The 26,849-nt window shown below is 40.5% G+C and overlaps 1 protein-coding gene across 2 annotated transcripts in view; it reads left to right on the forward strand.

Moving 5' to 3' along the window:
- rapgef1a (Rap guanine nucleotide exchange factor (GEF) 1a) overlaps nucleotides 1–26,849 on the forward strand; it is a 32,764-nt gene that overhangs the window by 3,881 nt on the left and 2,034 nt on the right. The window contains exons 2-23 of one of the 2 annotated variants that reach the window (XM_083553501.1): nucleotides 148–296; nucleotides 391–569; nucleotides 769–925; nucleotides 1,078–1,169; nucleotides 1,500–1,655; nucleotides 3,571–3,691; nucleotides 3,888–4,068; nucleotides 4,158–4,622; nucleotides 6,020–6,222; nucleotides 9,273–9,434; nucleotides 14,814–14,890; nucleotides 15,395–15,500; nucleotides 16,452–16,518; nucleotides 19,085–19,169; nucleotides 19,444–19,536; nucleotides 21,246–21,431; nucleotides 21,567–21,651; nucleotides 21,823–21,917; nucleotides 26,052–26,130; nucleotides 26,203–26,304; nucleotides 26,391–26,488; nucleotides 26,597–26,725. In XM_083553501.1, coding sequence (XP_083409627.1) covers nucleotides 148–296; nucleotides 391–569; nucleotides 769–925; nucleotides 1,078–1,169; nucleotides 1,500–1,655; nucleotides 3,571–3,691; nucleotides 3,888–4,068; nucleotides 4,158–4,622; nucleotides 6,020–6,222; nucleotides 9,273–9,434; nucleotides 14,814–14,890; nucleotides 15,395–15,500; nucleotides 16,452–16,518; nucleotides 19,085–19,169; nucleotides 19,444–19,536; nucleotides 21,246–21,431; nucleotides 21,567–21,651; nucleotides 21,823–21,917; nucleotides 26,052–26,130; nucleotides 26,203–26,304; nucleotides 26,391–26,488; nucleotides 26,597–26,725 — 3,067 coding nt within the window. The remainder of the gene's footprint in view (nucleotides 1–147; nucleotides 297–390; nucleotides 570–768; nucleotides 926–1,077; nucleotides 1,170–1,499; nucleotides 1,656–3,570; nucleotides 3,692–3,887; nucleotides 4,069–4,157; nucleotides 4,623–6,019; nucleotides 6,223–9,272; nucleotides 9,435–14,813; nucleotides 14,891–15,394; nucleotides 15,501–16,451; nucleotides 16,519–19,084; nucleotides 19,170–19,443; nucleotides 19,537–21,245; nucleotides 21,432–21,566; nucleotides 21,652–21,822; nucleotides 21,918–26,051; nucleotides 26,131–26,202; nucleotides 26,305–26,390; nucleotides 26,489–26,596; nucleotides 26,726–26,849) is intronic. The other variant, XM_083553502.1, reaches the window with a different exon arrangement.

Consider the following 26,849-nt stretch of genomic DNA (forward strand, 5'->3'; position numbering starts at 1 on the left):
GCTTTGCAGCTAATTTGTTTGCTGCTGCTGGAAATACACTGAAACATTCCTGTATGTTGTTCTTTTTTGTTCCCTGTTTTTTGTTTTTCTTTTTACTTCTTTGAACTTTTCTAACACTCTCTGTTGCTGTCTCTCTGTGCCTCTCAGACTCTCAGCGCTCCAACCTACAAACCTTCACAATGAGGCTAATAGATAGATTTAGCTCCCCCAAGCCAAAAAGAGTACATTCGTCGAAGAAAACATCAAAGCCTTCAATAGAGCGAGTTGTGAAGACTCCTGAGAAGCAAGAAACTAAGGTAGCTTTGTGTTCACTGCATCAGCGCTGTGGCTGTTGTGACTTGTGTGCTCTTTGCTGACCTTTTAATCCACCCCCACGTTTTCTGCCTTCAGCATCTTAGTCAGTTGGAGGAAAAAGAGAAAGAAGTGGTCAGTGCCTTGCGTTACTTCAAGACGATAATCGATAAGATGGTGGTGGACCGAAAAGTTTTGGAGATGCTTCCAGGCTCCGCCAGTCAGGTGTTGGAGGCGATCATGTCTGTAGTGCAGATTGACCCCAAGATTCAGAAAAGGTGGGGACTTTTTTTTTTATGCTTTTTTTTGAATTCTCCCATATTTGAAGGTTCATAAAGATTCATTTGTTCCAGCTGTGAGCCACTTGTCTAGGCCAAGGCCACAGATTCCGTGCTTGCTATGATTTTAATTGATTTATTGAGTCTTTGGCTATATTTTTTCTTTGGGGTATAAAATTTTGAGTTTGTCTTTGTGCAGTTCCTCAGTGTCATCCTGTCTCAACCGAGTGTATCAGAGTCTGGCCAACCTCATCTGCTGGTCTGATCAGGTGATGCTAGAGGGAGTGGACCTGGAAGAGAAGGACACTGTTGCAAATGTTACTAGCATCATCAAAGCAGTACTGGATGGGGTGAAGGTATTGCATCACCATCATCACCACATTCATTTATTCATTATTTGTTCATACTTTTATAGGACACCTCTCTAGCAGACCTGATTTTTCCACTCTGTGTCCTGAAAAGTGTCAATTCCATGGTCTGTAATGCTGCTGTCTGTGGTTTCCTGCAGGAACTGGTGAAGCTGGTCTTGGAGAAACAGCAGCTCCCCTCCCCGACATCACCCACAGCCAAAAATGTCCCATCAGTCATCAGCCCAGAGAGGTGATCTCCAACATCTTACAGCCTTGTATATGATGCTTTGCATAAGTATAAACCTGGCAACCCCACTGTGGCAGCATCATGATCAGTGTTACCTCAGGATTCTTGGTGGCTTCAAGCCGAAGAATTGTGATGATTCAGATCTATTGATCTACTTATAATAAGTCAAACAGCCTAATGCTGCACAAACCCAAGAAAAATTAACACTATTTGTCCCTAACATTTTCTGCATGTCCCATGAGAATATTCTTTATAACTATAGCAAACTCATTGCACATTGTCTAATTATTTCTGCACGTTCTTGATGCATCGACACGATTCTGGTCATTGCAGTGTTCCAGAGCCTCCAGTTATAGAGACGGAAGATGAGAGCTCTACAAACTCCTCTGCACTTAGTCGTTCCACCGAGGCCCTGACTGATGCCCCCACTGCCGAAGAAGCAGCACCTCCCAAGCCCCCACTCCCTGGCCTCAAAGTGCCCGAGCATTGGTGAGTGAGCTGGCTCTGATTCACAGCGCCCACTGTCTCTCACTGTCTGCTCATGAAGGAAAAATGCGGCAACTGCTGTTGCTTTCCTTCGCATATTTGGGCAGATTGCATAGCCAAATGTATTTGCAGATGATCATCCGATGTTCTCGTGCAGCTTTGTCTGTATTTGGACACATTGATTGCTCGTTGGTTTCTCTATACGCGGTTTGACGCGAGGGAGGCTCTGCCCAGTGCATTCTCTCCAGGAGAATACAAGCTGCTTTCACTTGAACTGCTCACAAGAAGTGTAAATGGGAAGGTGTGAAGCAGGGTGTTATATATAGAGTGGTTCTTTAGAACTTGTGCTTTTGTAGAGGTGAAGAGACGCCCGAGTGTCTGTTCTACACTTCCTCTGACAAACACTTGGGGTAATTTTTTTTTTTTGTGTTTTCTTTTTTTTCTTTTTTTTTTTTTTGCTCTTCTTAAAAGTCATTTTCTTGTAATAGGGTGTGTAACCTTTCTGTGTAGGGGGAACGGTACATGATACAGTGGACACAATTAATGAACACATAATAATCCTGAATGATTCATTTATAACCGAACTTAAGTGTACTTTTAACCTATTTGTTTTTTTTCCTCATAGCTCTCCCTATCACATGGTTGGGTGGGATGGGAGGCTGAGATCTAGCACATTCTTCCTCTGAAGCCAGTCATTTCAGGCTGCTGTGCCTCTCAGGGCAGCTTAAGACACTTGGGGAAAGAACACTATTCACCCTCTTCTGCATACGTGATCTCATAGACGCTCACTATTGGCTTCTGTGACACTGATCAGGCTGGTTTCCTTATTGGACGGCTTCCCTATCGGGTGTGGGCTTCATTATGAGTGTGGCTTCCCTTTATCTTTCTCTCCGAGTTTTTGCTTGCCACTGTCACATCTGGAATTCTAATTTCACATTACTTCTGTTTTGTGGTGGCATCCATTGTTAAAAAGTGCTTTACAAATAAAACAGAATTGAGCTGGAAACTGAATACTTGCCTTCTGGATATTTTGTTGGAAATGCAAAGGCATACATTATCAAGTTTGCCCTTTTTGACTTAGTGCACATGCTGCTGCAGTGTTCCTGCTGTCACTTCTGAAAACGAGCAATGAGAGTTTTAACAGCACCCGGTCCAGCATTTTCCTCTTTACTGCAAGAAAGAGGGGGGTATTTATTTCCAGCACGGTCAGTGATAAACAGTGGAACGAATTGCCGTATCTAGCTGCACATCTGACTGTGTTTTAAAGTGAAGCTATATTTGAACCAGATGTCTCTGTGGAAGACATTAAGGCTGGAATGAAGACTGTCGTTTTAATTACTCGTCTGTCTGGAGGACTGTGTGGTGCACTTCTGAATGAATGTGTGAGGAGATAGCAGTGGTGATAGTTTCAGCATTAAAGAAAAACATTTCCTTTAACCAGTAATACATTCAGGGGGTTGAAGTTACATGAAGGTTTCTTAAGATTATATCTATACAACCGGATCTGACGTTATCATATTTGGCTGATTTTTTTTCCCCTTATTCATTAAAACTGAAAAGATCCGTTTTCTCTCTAATCGCGTTTCTACAGAAAAGTAATTCTTCATTTTGCACTTCTTTTTTTTTTTTTTTTTTTTACACGCTTGTGACATTTGGAAACATAGAAACATTTCATCATTAGCTGGCAAAGGTTTTTAATATATTAAAGTTCTAAACAAGAAGTGCTTTAGTATGCGCTAATAATGATAGTTTCCAATTTTAACTTGATACCTGATTAACACATTTCTTTTCTTATATACACAGTACTGTTGTTGGCATTGTTAGTATTTGATGTGATGACTGAGCATTTTAGTTTTCCCAGCTTTATATAACAATAATCAATAAGTCTAGTTAAACGTGCTTTTTTCTCTCTCTTTAGTCCACCAGCTCTTCCTCCTAAGAAGCGCCAGTCAGCGCCATCTCCTACCCGAGTCGCTGTTGTTGCTCCGATGAGCCGTGCCACAAGTGGGTCGAGTCTTCCTATTGGCATCGGCAAACAGGTGCTTACATAATGGCAGCTATTTCTGCTTAAATATGCTTTCTGTAGTTATGTGATTTATTAAAATTTACTGTGTTTACTTTCTTACTTTATTCATAGACAAGAAAGAAAAAAAATAATGCAACCATACAATGTTAAAACATGTGCAACCTTATGTAATCTATTCTTGAATGCATCACCATCACCTTTATCTTTAGGACTATGATGCAGATGGTTTACAGCGGCGTTTTTCCGGTGGTAGCCATTCATATGGTGGCGAGTCACCACGCAGCTCTCCTTGCGGTAGCATGGGTAAACTGAGCAAATCAGACGAGCAGCTGTCCTCTCTTGAGCAGGACAGTGGGCAGTGCTCTCGCAACACTAGTTGTGAGACGCTGGGTAGGCCATTTTATTTTTCAAACCCCACTTTTTTTTTCCCTTTTGGAAATATTCGCTTTGCTAACAGTCGTCTGGTTTTCCTTATTCAGATACAGCAGAGAGCTACGACCCAGACTATGACTTCCTTAGAGAAGACCTGTCCAGTGTCGATCAGATCGCTCTGCCTGCCGGAAGCTGTCTCAGCCCTCTCCCCGAGTCTCATCGGGAGCAGTCTTCTTCACCATCTCCAGGCCAGATTCACTATGGTTCTCTCTCTCTCAATCACTCCACCGCTCCTCTTCATCACACTCTCATCACACCACCTGCTCTGCCGCAAAAGAAGCGGCGCAGCGGCAACCAGCAGATCCCCTTTGATGGCTCGACACCTCGAACAGGATACGAGCGCCTACACTCCCACTACGACAACGTCACAGACGAGGAAATGCCCGTGCCGCCGTTCCCTCTGATCCCTCTCTTCGCCCCTGTGGTCGGATACGGGGCGGACTTTGTCTCCTCTGAGAATGCGTCCGTGTCTCAATCTCCTCCCCCTCTACCTGAGAAAAAGAGCAGACACAGTGAGTATTTGAGCTTTCAGTTGAATTTTCTCGGTAGCAGCAGTTCTGCACAAATCATTTTCTTTCCATAATTCATTGAAGGTTAGTGTTTGTAGAAATATAAAGAAAAAAAAAAAGGAGGCTTTAATTTCAATGGGAATGTTTAATCATTTATCAAGACACCCTGGTTAAATGGTTATAACAGCAGTTGCACCATAGGAGCCTTTTGGGATTTAAATGCCTCGCTCTAGGGTTTAAAGGCAGCACACCTGCAGACCTTTAGCTACTTGTTAGTCATGTAAAACACTGAACCACCTACAGGATTGAGAAGTGTGTTTCCCCAATTCCAGCATAATTTCTGCAGCATTTTCCATTCAAAGCTGCAAGTTCATAGGGTAAAGTTGGACCTGATCTAGCTGCTCCTACCCAGCTCAATTCAAGGTCCAGGAAGTGGCAAATACTCTGTGTTTTGAGCGAGATAAGTGTGCTAAATGTGTGATATAGTTTTTGATGGTTAGCGCTTAAGTTCCATTTTCACACTTTCCATATTTTTGTTTAACTTAAGAGCTCTCTCTCGTTCAAATGTTTTTTCTTCATGGTTTGTTTATTGATCGTATGTATAAGCAATGGACAGTGAACAGTGCTTTTAGCTCCGCCCACAAGCGGCATTAATTTGTTGTCCAATTTAGTCAGCTACCTTACACACTATAACTGGTACCTTTCAATACTGGCCCAAAGAATGGTGCCAGATCCTTTGGTACAGCAGAATTATGAATTGTTTGAATATTTAGTTTTGTCATAGACACTATTGTATGCCGAAGCTCCAGTATGATTTCCACAGAATTTTCCACCCGTTTTTTTTTTTTTTCCTCCCCATGGGTTACAGAAATGTTAGCTCTAGCATGAGGTCATATGGCATAAGTGGTGGATTCTGCAACAACATGTGAATACTGCCTGTTTGAGGCGTAACTGTTGACACACAGGAAATGACCTCACATCAAGCATCTCTCTAAGCAGACATTGTTTGGGTGGAGTAGAGGGGTGAATTGTTGGCAATGATGTAATACTCTGCATACTGACTGTGCTGTCTAATAGAGCAGTTTACAAACAATGTTTTTTTCCACTTGTAAAGTTTTTGGTATGTTCTATTAGACGTGATAACCTACAGCATGTTATTGGTCTGAAGGGAGACCATAAGAAGCCTAGCATAATATGATCTATAAATTATCAGTGGCACAGGAATGAAACATGGGTGATTTGGCTGCAGTTTATGATCCTCTTGTTACTTTGACCTCCATTCTGTGGAAGGCATTAAATGTGGGTCACTGCCTGGGTAAGTGAGTGAGTCAGAAAGGGAAGTGCGTGCTTTGTAAGTGAAAGTGCGCTTTTGCCAACACCTTCCGCTTAATATCCCGCAGTCCTGAAGTACATGCAGTTTATGGAGGATTATTCGGAACCACAGCCTTCCGTTTTCTACCAGACGCCACAGAGCGAGAGCATCTATGAGCAGCGCAACCGGCTGATACAGGAAGTGTACGGCTTCAACGACTCGTTCAGCAGCAATGACTCCGTGCATGAGCTCCTCCCTCCTCCGGCACTCCCACCCAAACAGAGGCAGCTGGTGAGTTCTACATAGTGTACACACACACACACACTCGGTCTCTTTTCCTTTCACAGGAACATCATACTGTCATACTGATCACTCCAAATGTACACACAAACACTTCGACTCAGGCTCAGGAACTCAAATGTATCCGTGTATTAGTCTATATAAATCAGAATTATAAAATCATTAACAGTAATAAGACTCCTCTCATTGTGCTGATTGATAACCTGCTCACTTCTACATTTATAATCCCATTTGCCTAGACATAAACATTACTTGAGCATATCTTTTTCACATGATTTTGATTTAATTCCATATTTAAAAATGAATTATATGTATATAACTTTTGTGATTTCTGACAGCAGTAGTTATTGCACAACCTTCATTTGTTCTCCTCCACACTTCTGCACAGTGGTGTGTTGGCTCCCTCCCTCTGTAAACAGCAGTTATGCATTTAATCATGCTTATTTTGCCTTGGATTACCATGTCATTAAGCTCAGACTGCGCTGGCTGATGTGACGCACTGCTGATGTGTCATTGCTTTTTTTTTTTTTCCTTTCCAATTATGAGTCTGTTATCCATTTCATCATCTTCCTGACTCAGGTTCTGGGTGTGTGTAGTTGTTTGTGAACATATCAGGTGTGTGTGTGTGTGTGTGTGTGTGTAGACACTTTCTAATTAGTCCCTTAGTGAAGTACAGAAAAATAAGAGCTGAACCTCTATAGAGAAGCTCAAGCCATCAAGCCCAGGGGAGGTGGTTCAAGCTCAATTCTGGATAAAAGCCAAACCACTGTTCTGTGTTAATGCATTCTTTCTAATGCACCGTTCACATACACTATGTAGACAAAGGTTTGTGGACACCTCACCATATGTGCTTTTTGAACATTCTTTTTTTACACTAAATTCACCATGTGCTGGTATAATAGCCACCACTCTTATGGAGAGATGTTTACTAGATTTTGGAGTGTGTGTGTGTGTGTGTGTGTGTGTGTGTGTGTGTGTGTGTGTGTGTGTGTGTGTGTGTGTGTGTGTGTGTGGAGATTTGTCATCATTCAGCCACAAGGGTGTTAGTGAAGTCGGGAACTGATGTTGTGTGAGGAGTCAGAGTTCCTATTCATCCCAGTACTTTTCAATAAGGTTGAGGTCAGAGCTTTATAACAGGCAATTTGGGATCTTCTGCTCTAACCCATGTAAACCATATCTTCATAAAGCTGGTTTTGGGCACAGGGGGCATTCTCATGCTGGAACAGGTTTGAGTCATCTAGTTAAAGTGAAGGTCAAATTTAATGCTTCTGCACCCAAAGACATCCTATACAAGTGTGTGCCTCTAATTGTGTGAAAACAACTTGAAGCACCCAATATGGCTGGAAAAGTCAGGTGTCAAAATACATTTGTTCGTATAGTGCATCCAGTTAATAATAAACCGATTTAAAAACATTTACATTTAACATTAAATTGATGAGATGGTAAGGTTTTTTGAATGACATGTTTAACATCTATAACAGAAGTCTTTAGAATCATTGCTTTATGACCATTTTTTTCTTTGCCATTAAAGTATTTTTATTTCTTGGTAAGAATGAAACCTGATTACAATATATTTATATTATTACTATTGGTATAAAGACAGAGGATTACAGGCGAGGGGTAAAAGTGATTATTGCTTTTATAAGTCATCTGTATTAACTATTTTCATTGGTTTATCCATAACTTAAAATGTAGCTCTAAACAGATACAACGTATTTAATTACTTTCCAGATATTCATAAAAAATATAATGTTATATACGGTGGTGCAATCATGTTAGGTATTCCTTGCATATCTGAGTGTCCTGTGTTTATTTGGGATATAATTGTGAGGTTTCCTTGTTTGGTTGGTTGTTTTATTCTTTTATTCTTTTTAACTTTATGTATTGGGTAATGTTTGTTTTTGCACACTACAGTAATCTAGAGCACAATCCTCCAGGATAAAGGAGATGTACAGTCAGTTATCTCGTGTTTAGAAGTTTGGCTTAAAGTGGTGATTTACTTTTTGCAGAGGGAGACGCTAGAATAATCCCGAGTATCCTGTCTTTTCTATTCACTTCTGATGTGTGTGTGAAATTCAGGATAAGACTGACCTTCAGTACACTAAGCAGATTGCTGAGCTCTGCACAATTTGGCCATTGCATCTTTGCAATAAAAAAATGCTGACCTGTTTATATTGTTTTGGGTTATTTTCATCTCCCTTGTGACCTGTCTTGTGCTTTAGTGCTTATTGTTAAAGGTTCAGTGTGTCAGCAGGAAGACACACAGGTGTGTGTGTGTAGGTTAAATCATGTGTTGGCAAATTCAGCTTGCTTGTTATTTAAATTGATTTAAAGAGAGCTGATTGATCAGAAACATTGACCATCTATTAAAGATTTTCTAAAACTAACTTTGAGTGAAATTATTGTTACTTGAAAGTTAACGAATATATGTTATTGTTATAACAAGCAATGAGTTTTATGGACATGCTACAACGTAACTATGAAAGAATTAAAAGTACCAAATGTCCCTCTAACTGTACTATCGCTTAAGTATTAAAACAAATGGCTTAATTGTCCAACTGCAGTGGTGTAAAAGGAATAAAAACATGATGGGTGCTGTTATGTCACAACACCCTGCTGGCAATGATTTTTCCTGTAACAGCCCATATTTATTTATTTATTTTTACTCAGATATGTAAATCAATTCGTAGTGATGATAAGTGAATTTATGAAATGATAAAATATTAACCAAAATATATTTAAATTAATCAGACAGTTCATTTAAATTGTAGTGGGATTGCAGTTGTATTGTTGTGTGGGTTATCCTTCTGTTTTTCTCCTCTGACTATAACATTAATCTATAAAAATTTGTCTTTTCTCCTCATAACCCTGTAACACTCTTTCTTCTCTTTCAGCAGCCTCTGCCTTTAAACTATTTTGGCACATTTGCATTCATTTTTCGAAAACTTCCAGCTTATCCGATTAAATTACTGCCATGCAAATTCTGCTTTCCTCCTCTTCTTCTTTAATCTCCTCTTCTCTCCACTGCTTTCCTGTCCCAGGCCTCCTCTCACTCTGCATCTCCTTCTTCATCCTCCTCTTCCTCTCTGTCGTGCCAGCTTCAGCAAGGTGGAGGCTCAGGTTCCGCTGAGGTGGACACTGCGCTCAGTCTGTCCGCCTCGAGCTCCTCTCTGGGCTGCCCGGCTTCTCCTCCTGCTGCCACGGTAAGTCCGGTCTGCTTCATACTCGCACTTTCACTTCCGTACTAACTTTGTGTGTGTGTGTGTGTGTGTGTGTATATATATATACATTATTTTGCAGAAAACACACTGATCAAAATTAGAGAACTACAATGACTGTAGCATGGAAAAAGATTAAAAAAATTTTTTCTGAAGGTTACAACAGTCAGCAATTAGTAGGAAGTGTACAGGCCTTCCTGAATGACTTCAGCACATCTGCGGCCACAGGACAGCACTAGTCTCTCACACTGCTCTGGTGTGATTTTGGTCCACTCTTCTTCCAGTCTCCTCCACAGTTTGGTGACTGTAGTGGGTTTCTTGGCCATAACTTTGTCACCAAGGATTTTTCAGAGGTTCTCTATTGGGTTGAGATCAGGACTCTGGGCAGGCCATGTCATTCTTTCAATGTTTTCAGTTTTAAGAAACTGCTTTACCTGTTTTGCTGTGTGGCATGAACACTGCAGTCTGATTGGGTGATAACCGCAGGGAAGGAACCATATGTAGTTGAAGAAGGTTCTGATAAACATTTTGCATTTACTGTGCCATGTAGCTGTATAAGAGGCCCAACTCCTGCTGCAGAAAAAATGCCCCAAACCATGACACTTCCTCCTCCACTTTTCACTGACTTCTTTACACACTGGGTTCAGTCTTTCTCCAGTTTGTCGCCGAACATAATGTTTCCCATCAGACCCAAATAAATTAAACTTGCTTTCATCACTGAAGTGAACTTTGGACCAGTTCTCCTCTGTCCACACATCATGCTTAGTCTAGCCTTTTGATTCTTTCTGCTAATGAGAGGTTTGGTCACTGCAGAGTGGGCTTTCAGTACAAATGCTCTCAAACGTCGAGACACTGTATGACGAGACAGATCCTTACCCTGTTCCGCGCTGAACTGGTGAGCAATTCCAGCTGCAGTGTGGAAACGATTACCCATTGAGATCCTCCGCAGTATCCTGTCCTCTCTTGTGTTTGTCTTCCGTAGACGACCAGCCTTCTTGGCGAACTTGAATGAGTTTGTGATGTGGTAAAGATTTAATATTCTTGAAATCACAGATTTGGAACAACCAACATGTCTTGCTATGGCTCATTATTTCAGAATTGTTCAATTGCTTATAAATTGTTCTCTAATTTTGATCACCTGTGTGCGTGCCTGCGTGTGTGTGTGTGTGTGTGTGTGTGTGTGTGTGTGTGTGTGTGTGTGTGTGTGTGTGTGTGTGTGTGTGTGTGTGTGTGTGTGTGTGTGTATATATATATATTATAAAATATACTTTTTTGTAATAAATTATGATTATTTAAATATGACATTAGCAAGAGGTATTTTTGAAAGAAAAAAAGGAAGACTGAGGATAACAAGGAGAACGTATGTTTGGTGTGCAAGTAAGGTGCAATAGTACTTGCACACTACTTATCTTTGTGGATTTTTGCATGGTTACTAGCACGGTTACAAGTTTTTTGCGTTGCTGTGGAGGCGCTGCTGGCAATCATTGTGCAATCCGACACGCCCACACAGTTGTTCTAGCATGTAACTTTAATTAAATTTAGCTTGACAAACTCTACTTTCTAAAATATATATTTATGAATGGCTATTTCATAGCTGTTTGCATTTGGTACCAATTGAACCCATGATGAACAAGGCTTTCTTTGTTTTTTGGTTTTTTTTTTATGTGGTGTGTTAAAGCGGAGAAAACAATAAGCTCTACAATGGCCAGGAGGCTGAAATTCAAAAAGATGGTCATACAAATGCCATGGAATTAGAAAAGCTGTAATTTATTGAGTAAAGCAGGAGAGTGTAAGATGTGACTGACATGTCTCCACTTGTAGACACTTATTCAGTGGACTTATTCACACTACACACACAATACGGGAATAGAGGCGCATTCTTTTTTTCTTTTCTTTTTCATATGAATCACCGCCACACACGGACGCAGTTACATTATATCTTATCAATCTCAACATCGCAGTCTGTATTCGGAGAGATATAAGCGTTCCCGAGCCATGAGAAAGTGAGAACCTTGCGCTGAGGTGATTCAGAGTTTGTCTGGATAAATTTAACCAGAAGGTTAATTGTTTTTCCTTTTCCACCCCTGGGCTTGTGTTTAGGCACGCTCCAACAGGATTCGCATACTGACGTAACGACGGCTTTAAGTGAACATGATTCATGTCGGAATTTTTCCCTGTTTTGACTTGATGGGAAATATGATGCTTTAGTGGATGTGTGACTGATGTCTAGTATATGGTTTTCACCCACGACATGTCTGTACTGGACGAGGGGACAGGCAAGGGTCCTATATATTTCCCAGATTGAAATGACCCCATCGCGTATTCCGAGATTTCACAAGCACAAAATTTTGGTTTGGTCGTCATGGCGATACTGTATCTGTCAGATTATTTTCAGTTTTGCTAAAATTCGGTAGTATTCTGGAAATCAAACATAGTGTCATGGTTTTTCCATGGAAGCTGGTTGTAATTTGCCCCCTTTGCTAAAAGTACACACACATAGACATTGTAAGCACTGTATTTCTATATTGTTACCTCATACTGACTGGTCCAGGTAGTAGATGTAGATGATTAAGTAGTCAAGAGTAGGGCAGAATGCCCTTGTATGTGTACTGCTATATCACAATAGTCACCTCAGGATTGGAAGAATGCTGACTGTGTCGTCAATATTTTTTATTTAGGCTTTATCTGTTTACCATCGCAAATATTAAGCATGGCAGCCTGGGAAAACCGATCAGACGTGGAAATACGTAAAAGTAGAACGAAATCGGGGGGTTTGTTCATTTTACACTTTTGCTTAGGCATTCGGCAAAGGAATTCCCTATGCAAAGTGGTCATTAAAGAAAAAAAATTTACCCAATCAGTATATCAAATGATGATATTTAAAACCTTTAATGTTGATCAAGTTTATAGATCTGTAATTGATTTGAGCATAATAAGGGGAGATGGCAGCTTTAGTGGTTAAAGCATTCGACTTCAGCTCTGAAGGTCGCAAGTTCAAATCCCAGCCACGCTAAGTTGCCACTTCTGGGCCCCTGAGCAAGGCCCTTAACTCCATTTCTGCTCAGTTGCTTAAATGTGATAATTGTAAGTCGTTTTGGATAAGGGCATCTGCCAAAATGGCGTAAATGTAAATATTTAATTCTTCATTCGGATATTGACTGATGTGTGAGGCCCCTGCACATTACCGCTAAACGATTTCAACCAGCTGTGTTAGCACTTCCTGCGGTGCTGTTTTTTTTTCTTCTTCTTTTTTATGGGCTACTTCTTTCTTTCTTTTTCACTCAGTTTCTATTACTATTTGAAGTCTGCAGTCCAGTCCATTGTGTGTTGGGGTGGGATTCTAAGCCTGCTTCGCGCTTCTGCTTTCTATCTGACGCCTCTCCGCCTCTGCTCCTTCTTTCTGTAGAGTGCTAGTGACGAGGTTGGGTACTTCAGTCTGTATTTATCCAGCCAAACCAACGGAGACCTGCCGCTCGCAAACGGTGTAAGTGGCATTAGCCTCGCTGCAGCAATTTGCAGCCAAAAACCCCCGAGCTGTTACCCTTGTGCTTTGGTGTGTGCTGCTTGTGTCACACTCGTGTTCCTCTCATGCACCCTGGAGAGTCATTGTTTGTATTCTGCAGCCTGGGTAACCTGGGTGGAGGGTGCTGCAGCATTTTTTGTCTTATTTGCACTAGAACAACCCTCTATGGAACACAAACAATAAGCCTGTGTTAAACTTCGGAACGATCTTTTTCCTCTAGAATAAGGATCTGTATGGTAACGCATATGCCATATATCCCCCCCCCCCCCCAATTTTAATCCAATATCTTTCATTTGGGTCTCCTAACAGTCACATTATTGATCGTATCATCACGGGCAAGACTTTAACTATTGTATTGTATTCATTGTTCTATCCGAATTTCTTTTATGGTCATATGCATATGGCCAGAAAATTGCTGCAATAGCTGTTGCTGTCTTAAGTCATAACTTTGTTCAGCGTTTTGTTCAACCAGTTTTGTGTTTGGTTTGTAGCCTTTATTTAATTTCATCTCATTGGTAGCTAAACTTATGTTTCTTAACTTAGTCAGTTATAAGTGGTTACCAAAAAAGTGTGTGTTTGTACGTACGTGTGTGTGTGTGTGTGTGTGTGTTTGTTTGTACGTGTGTGTGTTTGTTTGTACGTGTGTGTGTGTGTGTGTACGTGTGTGTGTGTACGTGTGTGTGTGTACGTGTGTGTGTGTACGTGTGTGTGTGTACGTGTGTGTGTGTACGTGTGTGCGTGTGCGTGTGCGTGTGTGTGTGTGTGTGTTTGTTTATTTATTTTGAACTGGAACGCTGAACAAATTTGTGGCTGAGCACACATCTCCACAAGCACTCTCCAAAAATCTAGTGGAACATCTTCCCAGAAAAGTAGAGGTGCTTATAGAAAATTGGGACTAAATGAGGACTTAGGATGTGTCCACAAACTTTTTGTCCAATATAGTGTTTTGAATAGGGAGAGACACCAGTAAAACACTGATAGTGGTGTTTGAAATGACAGTTATGGTGTAAATCAAATTTTTTTTTTTTTTTGGTCCACACAATCCAGGTTGTAGCAGCTACTGTGCATTTGCATGTTTCATTACTAACAGAGTTACTAAAAAGCACCCTATATCTTTATTTCTCAACCCTTAGTTAAAAAGGTTATTACATTGTTGCATATAGAGTCGAATTTTCCAGCTAAGCAGGAATTCTGACTTTATATGGAGTAAAGAGCAACATGATTCTCAATTGAACTAGTCAGTTATCTTCTGCCTCATTAAAGCCCATTCTGTTTTTCAGCATTTAACTGATCTAATTTATTAACCACTACAATATGGAATCTCTCTCAACATCCTATTTTCATCACCAATCAGCTCACGGCTATAAGACAGTTGGAAATCAAGGTTTTTTTTTTTGTTATGGTTTTGAATAGAAAATTTACATTCTCTACACCTGCATGGTGCATTAGATGGTTTTGAAGTTTTTCAAACCAGTGCTGTTTGAATATATACACAGTCTCTGCTGACTGACAGGCTCCTTATCCATTTACATGCTTTACACACTGAGATTGGCAGACGACATCGTGCCTTGATCTCAGGGGTGTGAAAGTAGGCAGATTGATGTCATAGCTCCATCACCAGAAACCCGCTCAGCATAGCGTATTTTTCTATGTTCGTCTTGTTCCTGAGACATTTCTCTTCTTGACGTGCTGCCAAGTAAAAAATCACAGCTACACGTTTAATTCCCTGACCTGACCCCTTTCTATTTTATGTGTTTCTCTCCGTGTGTTTGATTTGTGGAGTGCAAGCACAAACGCAGCGAGTTAGCGTTGTTGCTTTAACATGACGGTGTTGTTTGCAGGACCCCAATTGCGGCACGGAGGACTCGCTCCAGGACTCTGCCTCGGATCACAACAAGGAGCCGACTGACTCGGACAGGTGAGCTTCAGCTAACAATAGAACCGCCGCTATTCTGGGTGTTACTACGCAGGATTACAGCACACAGTGATGCACTATTACAAGCTGGAAAATGCTTATAAATTTTACAGAAAGTAAGCATGTGCTGAGCTTGAGTATAGTGCAAGCGAATTTCCATTCGATCCGAACAAGTGTTGCAGATGGGAGCAGAGCAACAATGCACATTGTTTTTAATAAAATATCCTCAGACGTTTTGCCCATGAGCCAGGGAGTGTCTGATTTCTTTTGTACACTTTTCAGGCCATAGGGTTCAACATCATGAAATTGGTAATTTGATCAGCTCTCGGTAAGAGAGTATGTTACAGGGAAATGTTCAAGAAATCTTTGAAAATTGGGAGTTCTTTGTGCTAAAATTTTCCAGACTCCTGTTTTTTTATTCATTTATTTATTTATGTTTATATCAACAGCTAACCTTACCTTTTAAAATATGTCTGGTTTTTCCCCCTCTTTTTTGCTCTCTCTTAGCTGGAAACAGAAGTGTGTAGAGTCAGACCTGAGCTCAGAGGAGCTGGACGAGCTGTCGCTGGTGGATCATAATGAGATCATGTCCCGCATCACACTAAAGCAAGAGGTAACACCCTGTCCAAACCTCGCTCTTAGATTCATGGGTGTATTTTAACACTTCACATCTGGAAAGCAACTGGATGGTGTGCGAGAACTGGCTCTTGTCTTGTCAGTGTGATTTATTATCCATTTACGTGTTCTCACGTAGCTGTAAATAAGGAGGAATTTTGTCTCAGCAGTGTCACCTGTTGGCCATGTTAGAGACCTGCAGTTCTAATGCGATTCAGAATGTTACTTCCACCACATATAAGAAAATACTAGACAGGTTTATATGGCAATTTATAAGTGCAGGTATTAGATACATAAGAGCACGTTTTTTGGTTTTTCTGTAGTGTCGTCTCGAAGGAATGTCAGACTCGAAGCATTGTTAGTAACTACCTGGTCATGGTGATACAACTTTGTAATATGTTGGGAACTGTTAAAATTCATTAGAATATAACATTAGCAGGTACAAACTAATATAGTAACAACGAAAGTATGGTTTCAATACCGTTAAACTCTCAGCTTTATTTAAACTGCAGTGAGGTAGCTGAGGTTGAGGAAATGTCCGAGCCAGAATTAATTGACCATGATGACGGTACTGACATTTTTACCTCTAAACTTTTGCCTTGTCAGTTTTCCCCCAAGATTTATATCAACTTTTACAAGGAAAATACAGGTACAAAAATAGATACATATACAGACATGATACAGGCATTTCACCCCTAATACTTATGCAGGCCAGTAATGGAAATGTGTGTAAAATGCTGCGAGGTCAAAGTAGCTGCAGATATCACATCCCCCACCCCAAGTGTGCAGAATCAGACATCTGTCCTCACAAAGTGTATTTATAGACATGCTTTTGCTTGTCTCTAACCTCAATCTATACAGCCTACAGTTTGTATCACACAAACTATGCTAAAGTTTTACAGATGTGTATTTGTCATTTTTATTTGTTTATTTATTATCTCTGAAACAGAGCGATGATGGACCAGATGTCCGAGCTGGATCAAAGGACATTTTATTAGTTCATGCAACAGAAACAGGTAATACCGATTTTCATCGGTTTGGGAATGTGCGTGCGCATGAGCTCGCTTTTTATTGTCTACGTGCATATGCATGTATATCTGAGAACGAGTGCAGAGTTCCTTTCTTTTTTTGGGGGGGGTGGTGTAGATTGGACTCGGTGGATGTACTGTTCTCTTTGACAAAGACGATTTGCATTACATTGCTCTTTGCTTTCAAGCATATTATGGGATGTAAAGTTTGTGAGGTGAATGCACAGGGAAGCCTAGGGTTATGCAACACTTTTGAGCTGTAAGGACTATCACGGTAGGTAAATGAATCTCTCATGTAGACTCTAGTGTCCTAACTGGCCTTTTTCCTATTTGGAATTTCCAGTCAAAATCTACTTTAATGCATTTGTGCTTGGGCTCTTAATACTTGGTCATACACGCCCACAACTCAATCACCTTTCAATACAAACTTTCACAAACGGTTGACAATAACTGGTGTATGCTAATTTAAAAGCTGTCTTTTCTGTTCTCATTTTGAAACCATTGTTTAGAGCAGTAAAGCATAGCTGTTTACAGTTGCTGTGGTTTTATGCCAGTTATTGAGTTCCTAGCACATGTTTCGAGGTCTCACGTTTAGGATTTGGACTTTGGCAATGTTCAGGCACATGCAAAAATAGTAAAAGCCAAAACAATCAGGTTGCGTTAACATTTAAGCGTGGCTGAAAATATTGTTTGTGCTTGTGCTTTTAAAGCAAGTGGCTTATGTATATGGTCTCTTGCTAATTTTTTGTTACAATGCATCCAGAAAGTCTTCACAGTGCTTCACTTTTCCACATTTTATGTTACAGCGTTATTCCAAAATGGGTTAAATTCAATATGTTTCTCGAAATTCTACAAACAATACCCCATAATGACAACGTGAAAGAAGTGTGTTTGACATCTTTGCAAATTTATAAAAAAAAAAAATCACATGTACATAAAAATTTACATCCTTTGCTAAATACTTTGTTGAAGCACCTTAAGCACCAATTACAGCCTCAAGTCTTTTTGAGTATGATGCTACAAGCTCGGCACACCTATTTCTGGGGCCGTTTGGGAAGTTTCTCCCATTCTTCTTTGCAGAATTTCTCAAGTTCCATCAGGAGCGTCGGTACACTGCTATTTTCAGATCTCTCCAGAGATGTTCAATCAGGGTCAAGTCTGGGCTCCGGCTGGGAAACTCAAGGACATACACAGGGTCGTCCCATAGCCACTCCTTTTTTTTTTTTATCTTGGCTGTGTGCTTTGGGTCGTCGTCCTGTTGGAAGATGAACCGTCACCCCAGTCTGAGGTCCAGGGCATGCTGGAGCAGGTTTTCATCACGGATTTAGGACATTGCTGCATTAATCTTTCCCTCAATCCTGATTTCGTCTCCCAGTTCCTGCCACTGAAAAACATCCCCACAGCATTATGGATGGTATTGGCCAGGTGATGAGCGATGCCTGGTTTCCTCCAAACATGATGCTTGGCATTCAGGCCAAAGAGTTCAGTCTTCGTTTCTCATGATCTGAGAGTCCTACAGGGTGCCCTTTGGTAAATTCCAGGTGGGCTGTAATGTGCCTTTTTCTGAGAAGGCTTCTGTCTGGCCTGATTGTTGGGGTGCTGCCGAGATGGTTGTTCTTCTGGAAGGTTCCACAGAGAAACGCTGGAGCTCTTTCAGAGTGACCCTCGGGTTCTTGGTCACCTCCCTGACTAAAGCCCTTCTCCCCCAATTGCTCAGTTTGGCCGCTCTAAAAAGAGTCGTAAAAGAGCCCTTTAATGCTGCAGAACATTTTCTGCACCCTTCCCCAGATCTGTGCCTCGATACAATCCTGTTTCGGAGGCCTACAGACAATTCCTTAGTCTTCATGGCTTGATATGTGCTCTGACATGCACTGTGGGACCTCATATAGACAGGTGTGTGCCTTTCCAAATCATGTCTAATCAACTGAATTCCCCACAGGTGGACTCTAATGAAGTTGTAGAAACATCTCAAGGATGATCGGTGAAAACAATTTCGAATGTTATGGCAAAAGCTGTAAATACTTATGTACGATAAATTTGCAATGATTTTAAACAAAATTCTTTCATGTTGTCATTATGGGGTATTGTTTGCAGAATTGTAACATAAAAAAATGTGGAAAATGTGTGAGGTGCGGTAAATACCTTCCAGATCCACTGTATATCTTTAGCTTGCTAGTATATAGTACAATAGTCTCTTGTCTTTTATTGTGCATGGATCATATGATTTAGCCTTTTTTTTTTCCCTGTATGCACAAATACATTCCTGCTTTCTTTTGTGCACTCTGATTTTTCTAAGCTCTGTTGTGTACTATGGAAAATGTACGTAGCTTATACATAGTAATCTGAAACCTGATGAGAACCTCCTGTTATCATTTATGGGCTAATAGCACCCCCTGGTGAAGAGCAAGAGTTATGCTTGTATTCTTAAATATTAGGGTTTTTTCCTCCTAAACAATTTGAGGAAAAAGAAGCAATTATGAGTGAAAAGAATTGTAGGAAAGCATGTAGGCTCATGTATTATTGATGTTAATGAAGTTTGCGTTCTTTCCGGCAGATCTTGTTTTGTACTGTGAAGCCTTCCTGACGACGTACAGGACGTTTTTAACCCCAGAGGACCTCATTAAAAAGCTCCACTATAGATATCCTTTCAGTGCTGCGTGGAAAAAACCTGATTGTAGAATACAACCAGATTTCCATATTAGAGGATTCAGAGCAGAACGCGAAACACCGCATGGTGCCGCGTGTTCGCACGTTCTGCTTCTCTTTGAAATAAACCCAAGATGTGATTTTAAAAATAACTGCTATAACTGCTTGTTATTTCAGATAATAAACACTCGAGAATAGCACGTCTCTGCTTGTGACCGTTGAAATAAGGTGTTTTTTTGTGGGGGTTTTTCCTTAACCACCCAACACATATACAAAATTTTCTCACAGTTCAGACAACATTAAGAAGCGAGTCAGCAAAAACACTTTCTTCGTGCTGGTGCGTGTCGTGGATGAACTTTGGTGAGTAAAGAATTAATAAGTCTTAAACTTATCAAAGTCTTGTAACACAGCATTTTGGTTATTAGCACTGCTAAATTCTCTAATCTGTGTGGACAGAAGGTGCTAATTCATTTCTGAATGTAGGTCCAGCAAGGGATGAAATGACCGACCAACTCCACTCACAGTGCGATATGATTCACAAAGCGTTTTTTTTTTTTTTAATTAGATCCAATACAAATTGTAGCAAAATTCAATCGAAGTTTGAAAACGAATCCGAAATCAAATAAAACAAATCGTACCAACAAAAGAAATCCTCCGTTTTCTACATCAGAAAACAGCCTGATATTTTTTTACAATGAAAACCCCAGTGCGCCTCGTCATCTCTTTGGCTCTTGTCCTCATCACTGCGAGGGGGATGCAGATCCGCCTGTCAGTGTGGTTTGGGCTATTAATCGCTTTATACATGCAGAGTGAGGAGACTGGAGCTGCACACTGTGGTTTTGACTTGTTTGTTGTGCTATTAGTGTATATTAACATCTTGCAGTATCTGCACAGTTTTTGTTTCTGTTACTGCCACAATGCTTTAATTCTTAGTCTTCTGAAAGCGAACACGTAGACACGTAGAATTCATTTGCTGTTGTAGGTTTGCAAGCCTGTAAATCAAAGTTGCAATATACAGGGTTTCCACAGAGACTTAAAAATAAAAAATAAAATTCATAATCTAAATTTTAGGCACTAAAAAGTCTTACATTTTCTGTTCTAGGTCTTAATTTAAAACAGGCCTTTATTGTCCGATTTCCATGTAATGCTACCTCTAATGCTCATTGAAATTCTCCAGCAGCACTTTACAATGGATTTATTTATTTATTCTTTTGTTTCCGTGGTGTTGTAGATCTTTCTTTCTCTAGTCCAAATATAATTTGCTGTATTAATTCAGTGTTTGGTTTAGGCCAGTTTCTAACAACGTATTTGTGTGCGTTTTTGCCGGATTATATAGTTCTTAATTTCCCTTCTTAATGGTCTTAAAAAGGTCCTAAATTGTCTTAAATTTGACTTGGTGAAACCTGCAGAAAACCTGTATATACAGCTTCAGCCCCATACAGTTAAAAAAGTGTATTGCAATTCGTTTAACATCTCAACTCACTTGATTCGCGGAGTCAAATTTTTTCGCCGAATGTCCGAGTGCATAGTAACATCCCTAACTTTAAAGAATGTTCCAGGTACAAACCATGCACTTTCTGTAGTTGCTATGCAGAATACAATATTGTTCACATTGTATAGCTGAGTGTCACTTTAACGTGCTTAAAAAGCATGAGTTTATTGATAGGTATTTTTTATTTATCATTTTTCTAAAAAGGTCTTCAGCATCAGCGCTTTGTCAGAAAAAGAATTGAATTTTCACACAGTTTTTAAGTTTCTCTGCGGCTAAACATGCAAACTTATAAGAGGAAGTAACTTGTTTTGCAACAATGAAAATAACTTTAAATGCAAAACAAGTACATAGTGTTTTTAATGGGAAAAAAAGAAAAGTAATCAGGATGTGGTCACAATTCCGAGTGATAACAACTGCATCTGGCTGCATGACATTTACTCTTTTAATTTTCCTATTTATGTAAAAGTTGTACAGACAACCGAATCCTAGTAATGCAGTTTGACTCTTGTTAGTAAAGGGTGTGTGTGTGTGTGTGTGTGTGTGTGTGTGTGTGTGTGTGTGTGTTTGCGCATGCCAGTTTGGTGGAGCTGACAGAAGACATTCTGAAGCAGCTGATGGACCTGGTGATCAGTCTGGTGCGTTGCGGAGAGCTCAGTCTGGCCCGTGTCCTCCGCAAGAACGTTCTGGAGAAAGTGGAGCAGAAGAGGTTGCTTAGCTACACTAACTCGATGAAGACGCTAGCTGCCCGCAGCGTTGCAGCCAGGTAAACACACACACCGGAGTGTCATGGTTTGCTGAGATTTGCACACTGTTGTTTGCATATAGTAATATAGACTTGTATTGGAAAGAAAGGCTTGTGTTTCGTTCCTGACCATCTGACGTCATGCGCTCTTTATAGACCCGGTACACTTCATGACTTCCGTAGCCACGAGATCGCAGATCAGCTCACTCTTTTGGACGCGGAGCTGTTCTACAAAATAGAGGTAGATGCTTTTTAGGAGTAAAGATCGTTATGGTAGGGATGGGCAATATGACCAAAATATCATTTCACAATATTTAAAAACATTCTTTTATACACAATAAATACAGACTTGAACTTTTGTTTATGTTTATGTAACTCAAATCACATAAACACACAAATCCTCTGTCTGCAGATCCCTGAAGTCCTGTTGTGGGCAAAAGAACAGAATGAAGAGAAGAGCCCGAATCTCACCCAGTTCACAGAACACTTCAATAATATGTCTTACTGGTATAATTTTTTTTATAAAATTTTTTCTATTTCATTATGTCTGGTTATAGGCCATTTACTCACAGAAAAAATGATCACTCATTTCATTTGTTTTTTACTTGGTTCACTATTTAACTTTATCAGTGCTCAGGGTTCCTATGCATTTTGGAAAAGTATGAGAAAGTATGGAATTTTATTTGAGTGATTTTCAGGTCTGTGGGGAAAAGAAAAAGAACACTGAGCATTGAAAAATATTTGTGTTTCCATACTATTGCTCTATTTTTCTAAAATATAAAATTAAGTTCAAATTAAAAAATATATATATATATATACACACACACACACACACACACACACACACACACACACACACACACACACACACACACACACACACACACAGTGAGGAAAATAAGTATTTGAACACCCTGCTTTTTTGCAAGTTCTCCCACTTAGAAATCATGGAGGGGTCTGAAATTGTCATTGTAGGTGCATGTCCACTGTGAGAGACATAATCTAAAAGACAAAATCCAGAAATCACAATATATGATTTTTAAACAATTTATTTGTATGATACAGCTGCAAATAAGTATTTGAACACCTGTCTATCAGCTCGAATTCTGACCCTCAAAGACCTGTTAGTCTGCCTTTAAAATGTCCACCTCCACTACATTTATTATCCTAAATTAGATGGCACCTGTTTAAAGTCGTTAGCTGAATAAAGACACCTGTCCACCCCATACAATAAGTAAGAATCCAACTACTAACATGGCCAAGACCAAAGAGCTGTCCAAAGACACTAGAGACAAAATTGTACACCTCCACAAGGCTGGAAAGGGCTACGGGGAAATTGCCAAGCAGCTTGGTGAAAAAAGGTCCACTGTTGGAGCAATCATTAGAAAATGGAAGAAGCTAAACATGACTGTCAATCGCCCTCGGACTGGGGCTCAATGCAAGATCTCACTTTGGTGGGGTCTCAATGATCCTAAGGAAGGTGAGAAATCAGCCCAGAACTACATGGGAGGAGCTGGTCAATGACCTGAAAAGAGCTGGGACCACTGTTTCCAAGGTTACTGTTGGTGATACACTAAGACGTCATGGTTTGAAATCATGCATGGCACGAAAGGTTCCCCTGCTTAAACCAGCACATGTCCAGGCACGTCTTAAATTTGCCAATGGCCATTTGGATGATCCAGAGGAGTCATGGGAGAAAGTCATGTGGTCAGATGAGACCAAAATAGAATTTTTGGGTCATAATTCCACTAAACGTGTTTGGAGGAAGAAGAATGATGAGTACCATCCCAAGAACACCATTCCTACTGTGAAGCATGGGGGTGGTAGCATCATGCTTCGGGGGTGTTTTTCTGCACATGGGACAGGGCGACTGCACTGTATTAAGGAGAGGATGACCGGGGCCATGTATTGCGAGATTTTGGGGAACAACCTCCTTCCCTCAGTTAGAGCATTGAAGATGGGTCGAGGCTGGGTCTTCCAACATGACAATGACCCGAAGCACACAGCCAGGATAACCAAGGAGTGGCTCTGTAAGAAGCATATCAAGGTTCTGGCATGGCCTAGCCAGTCTCCAGACCTAAACCCAATAGAGAATTTTTGGAGGGAGCTCAAACGCCGTGTTTCTTAGCAACAGGCCAGAAACCTGACTGATCTAGAAAAGATCTGTGTGGAGGAGTGGGCCAAAATCCCCCCTGCAGTGTGTGCAAACCTGGTGAAAAACTACAGGACACGTTTGACCTCTGTAATTGCAAACAAAGGCTCCTGTACCAAATATTAACATTGACTTTCTCAGGTGTTCAAATACTTATTTGCATCTGTATCATACAAATAAATAGTTTAAAAATCATACATTGTGATTTCTAGATTTTTTTTAGATTATGTCTCTCACAGTGGACATGCACCTACGATGAAAATTTCAGACCCCTAAATGATTTCTAAGTGGGAGAACTTGCAAAATAGCAGAGTGTTCAAATACTTATTTTCCTCACTGTAATATATATATATATATATATATATATATATATATATATATATATATATATATATATATATATATATATACACATACAGTACAGACCAAAAGTTTGGACACACCTTCTCATTCAAAGAGTTTTCTTTATTTTCATGACTATGAAAATTGTAGATTCACACTGAAGGCATCAAAACTATGAATTAACACATGTGGAATTATATATGGACTTATATACATAACAAAAAAGTGTGAAACAACTGAAAAATTTCATATTCTAGGTTCTTCAAAGTAGCCACCTTTTGCTTTGATTACTGCTTTGCACACTCTTGGCATTCTCTTGATGAGCTTCAAGAGGTAGTCACCTGAAATGGTCTTCCAACAGTCTTGAAGGAGTTCCCCGAGAGATGCTTGGCACTTGTTGGCCCTTTTACCTTCACTCTGCGGTCCAGCTCACTCCTAAACCATCTCGATTGGGTTCAGGTCCGGTGACTGTGGAGGCTAGGTCATCTGGCGCAGCACCCCATCACTCTCCTTCTTGGTCAAATAGCCCTTACACGGCCTGCAGGTGTGTTTGGGGTCATTGTCCTGTTGAAAAATAAATGATGGTCTAACTAAACGCAAACCGGATGGAATAGCATGCCGCTGCAAGATGCTGTGGTAGCCATGCTGGTTCAGTATGCCTTAAATTTTGAATAAATCCCCAACAGTGTCACCAGCAAAGCACCCCCACACCATCACACCTCCTCCTCCATGCTTCACGGTGGGAACCAGGCATGTAGAGTCCATCCGTTCACCTTTTCTGCGTCGCACAAAGACACGGTGGTTGGAACCAAAGATCTCAAATTTGGACTCATCAGACCAAAGCACAGATTTCCACTGGTCTAATGTCCATTCCCTGAGCTGCTGTTAACCTGCGATTTCTGAGGCTGGTGACTCGGATGAACTTATCCTCCGCAGCAGAGGTGACTCTTGGTCTTCCTTTTCTGGGGCGGTCCGCATGTGAGCCAGTTTCTTTGTAGCGCTTGATGGTTTTTGTGACTGCACTTGGGGACACTTTCAAAGTTTTCCAAATTTTTCGGACTGACTGACCTTCATTTCTTAAAGTAATGATGGCCACTCGTTTTTCTGTACTTAGCAGCTTTTTTCTTGTCATAATACAAATTCTAACAGTCTATTCAGTAGGACTATCAGCTGTGTATCCACCTGACTTCTGCACAACACAACTGATGGTCCCAACCCCATTTATAAGGCAAGAAATCACACTTATTAAACCTGACAGGGCACACCTGTGAAGTGAAGACCATTTCAGGTGACTACCTCTTGAAGCTCATCAAGAGAATGCCAAGAGTGTGCAAAGCAGTAATCAAAGCAAAAGGTGGCTACTTTGAAGAACCTAAAATATGACATTTTCAGTTGCTTCACACTTTTTTGTTATGTATATAAGTCCATATATAATTCCACGTGTTAATTCATAGTTTTGATGCCTTCAGTGTGAATCTACAATTTTCATAGTCATGAAAATAAAGAAAAGTCTTTGAATGAGGTGTGTCCAAACTTTTGGTCTGTACTGTGTGTGTGTGTGTGTGTGTGTGTGTGTGTGTGTGTGTGTGTATATTTATTTTTTTTTGTATTGGAAAACAGGGCTTTTTTTTTCGTTCTCCAAAATTCTCCCTGTTCTGCGCACCAGCAAAACGTAAGATGCTTCGACCAGGGTCCATTTTCACATTCCACAATTCATACTGATCCACTTTTTTTTATTTTAAAAAGCTACGTTTTCCTTGCCCGAAAACGCCGTTTCAATGTGGATAGAAGGCCAACATGGAGAGAAACATATGTTTACTTAAACGACACGGAGTTAGGAGCAGACTCAGCGCTGCCAGAAAATCAGCAGTTGAGGCAGCAGTTGCCATGTCAGTACAGCGCCCCCTCGACCCTCCGACTAAACACGTGAAAAACAGCAGAGATTGTAAAATAACACACGTTATACGTTATAATATTAAATCATTATTTACGTTGTGAGACACGGTCTTAATAGTCTTTAGGGAAGTTTATATATTTGATTTTGAGAATCATGTGTAGGAACCCGGAGTGCTTTTTTTGGGTGGGTGTAATTTCTTTTTTCAATAATGCACTCGCATTCACCTTGATTCCCGATTTCTCTCCTCAAGGGTGCGTTCTATTATAATCCTGCAAGAAAAAGCTCAAGACCGAGAAAAACTCCTTCTCAAGTTTATCAAAATCATGAAGGTAAAACGATTTTTCTCTTCTTTTCTTCTGCAATATGAAACGAGATGACTGACCGTTTCCTTCTTCCCACAGCACTTACGAAAACTTAATAACTTTAACTCCTACTTGGCAATACTGTCAGCTCTGGATTCAGCTCCTATTCGGAGACTAGAGTGGCAAAAGCAAACCTCGGAGGTCAGCCATCATTACACACATCCATATTTCGTAATGGAAGCTCATTCGTTCCTTCTGATTGTTTACGATGTGACTCTGTGTCTTAGGGTCTGGAGGAGTACTGCACTTTAATCGATAGCTCGTCATCATTCCGGGTGTACAGAGCAGCCTTGGCAGAAGTCGAGCCTCCCTGTATACCCTACCTGTACGTGCAGCACTTTCTTAAAATACTTCTATAGAGTCATCCTCTATTTATTTATTTATTTTTAGTGTTTGACTTTGTCTCTTCTTTTTTTATTCACTGCAATCGCAGAGGTCTCATCCTTCAGGACTTAACCTTTGTGCACCTTGGGAATCCTGACTACATTGCCGGGAAGGTGAACTTTTCAAAACGCTGGCAGCAGTTCAACATCCTCGACAGCATGCGCCGCTTTCAGCAAGTGTGAGTGTTTTCGGTGGAGTCTTAAGCGATGAGTGTTTTAACGTTTGGTTTAATCCTCTCCCACTTTCTCTAGAGCTTCATTTACGAACCTGGTTGTCGTTTTCACACTGACTTAGGGTGTTCA

This window comes from Silurus aristotelis (genome assembly GCF_946808225.1).
Source record: "Silurus aristotelis genome assembly, chromosome: 11".
NCBI classification, from domain to species: Eukaryota; Metazoa; Chordata; class Actinopteri; order Siluriformes; family Siluridae; genus Silurus; species Silurus aristotelis.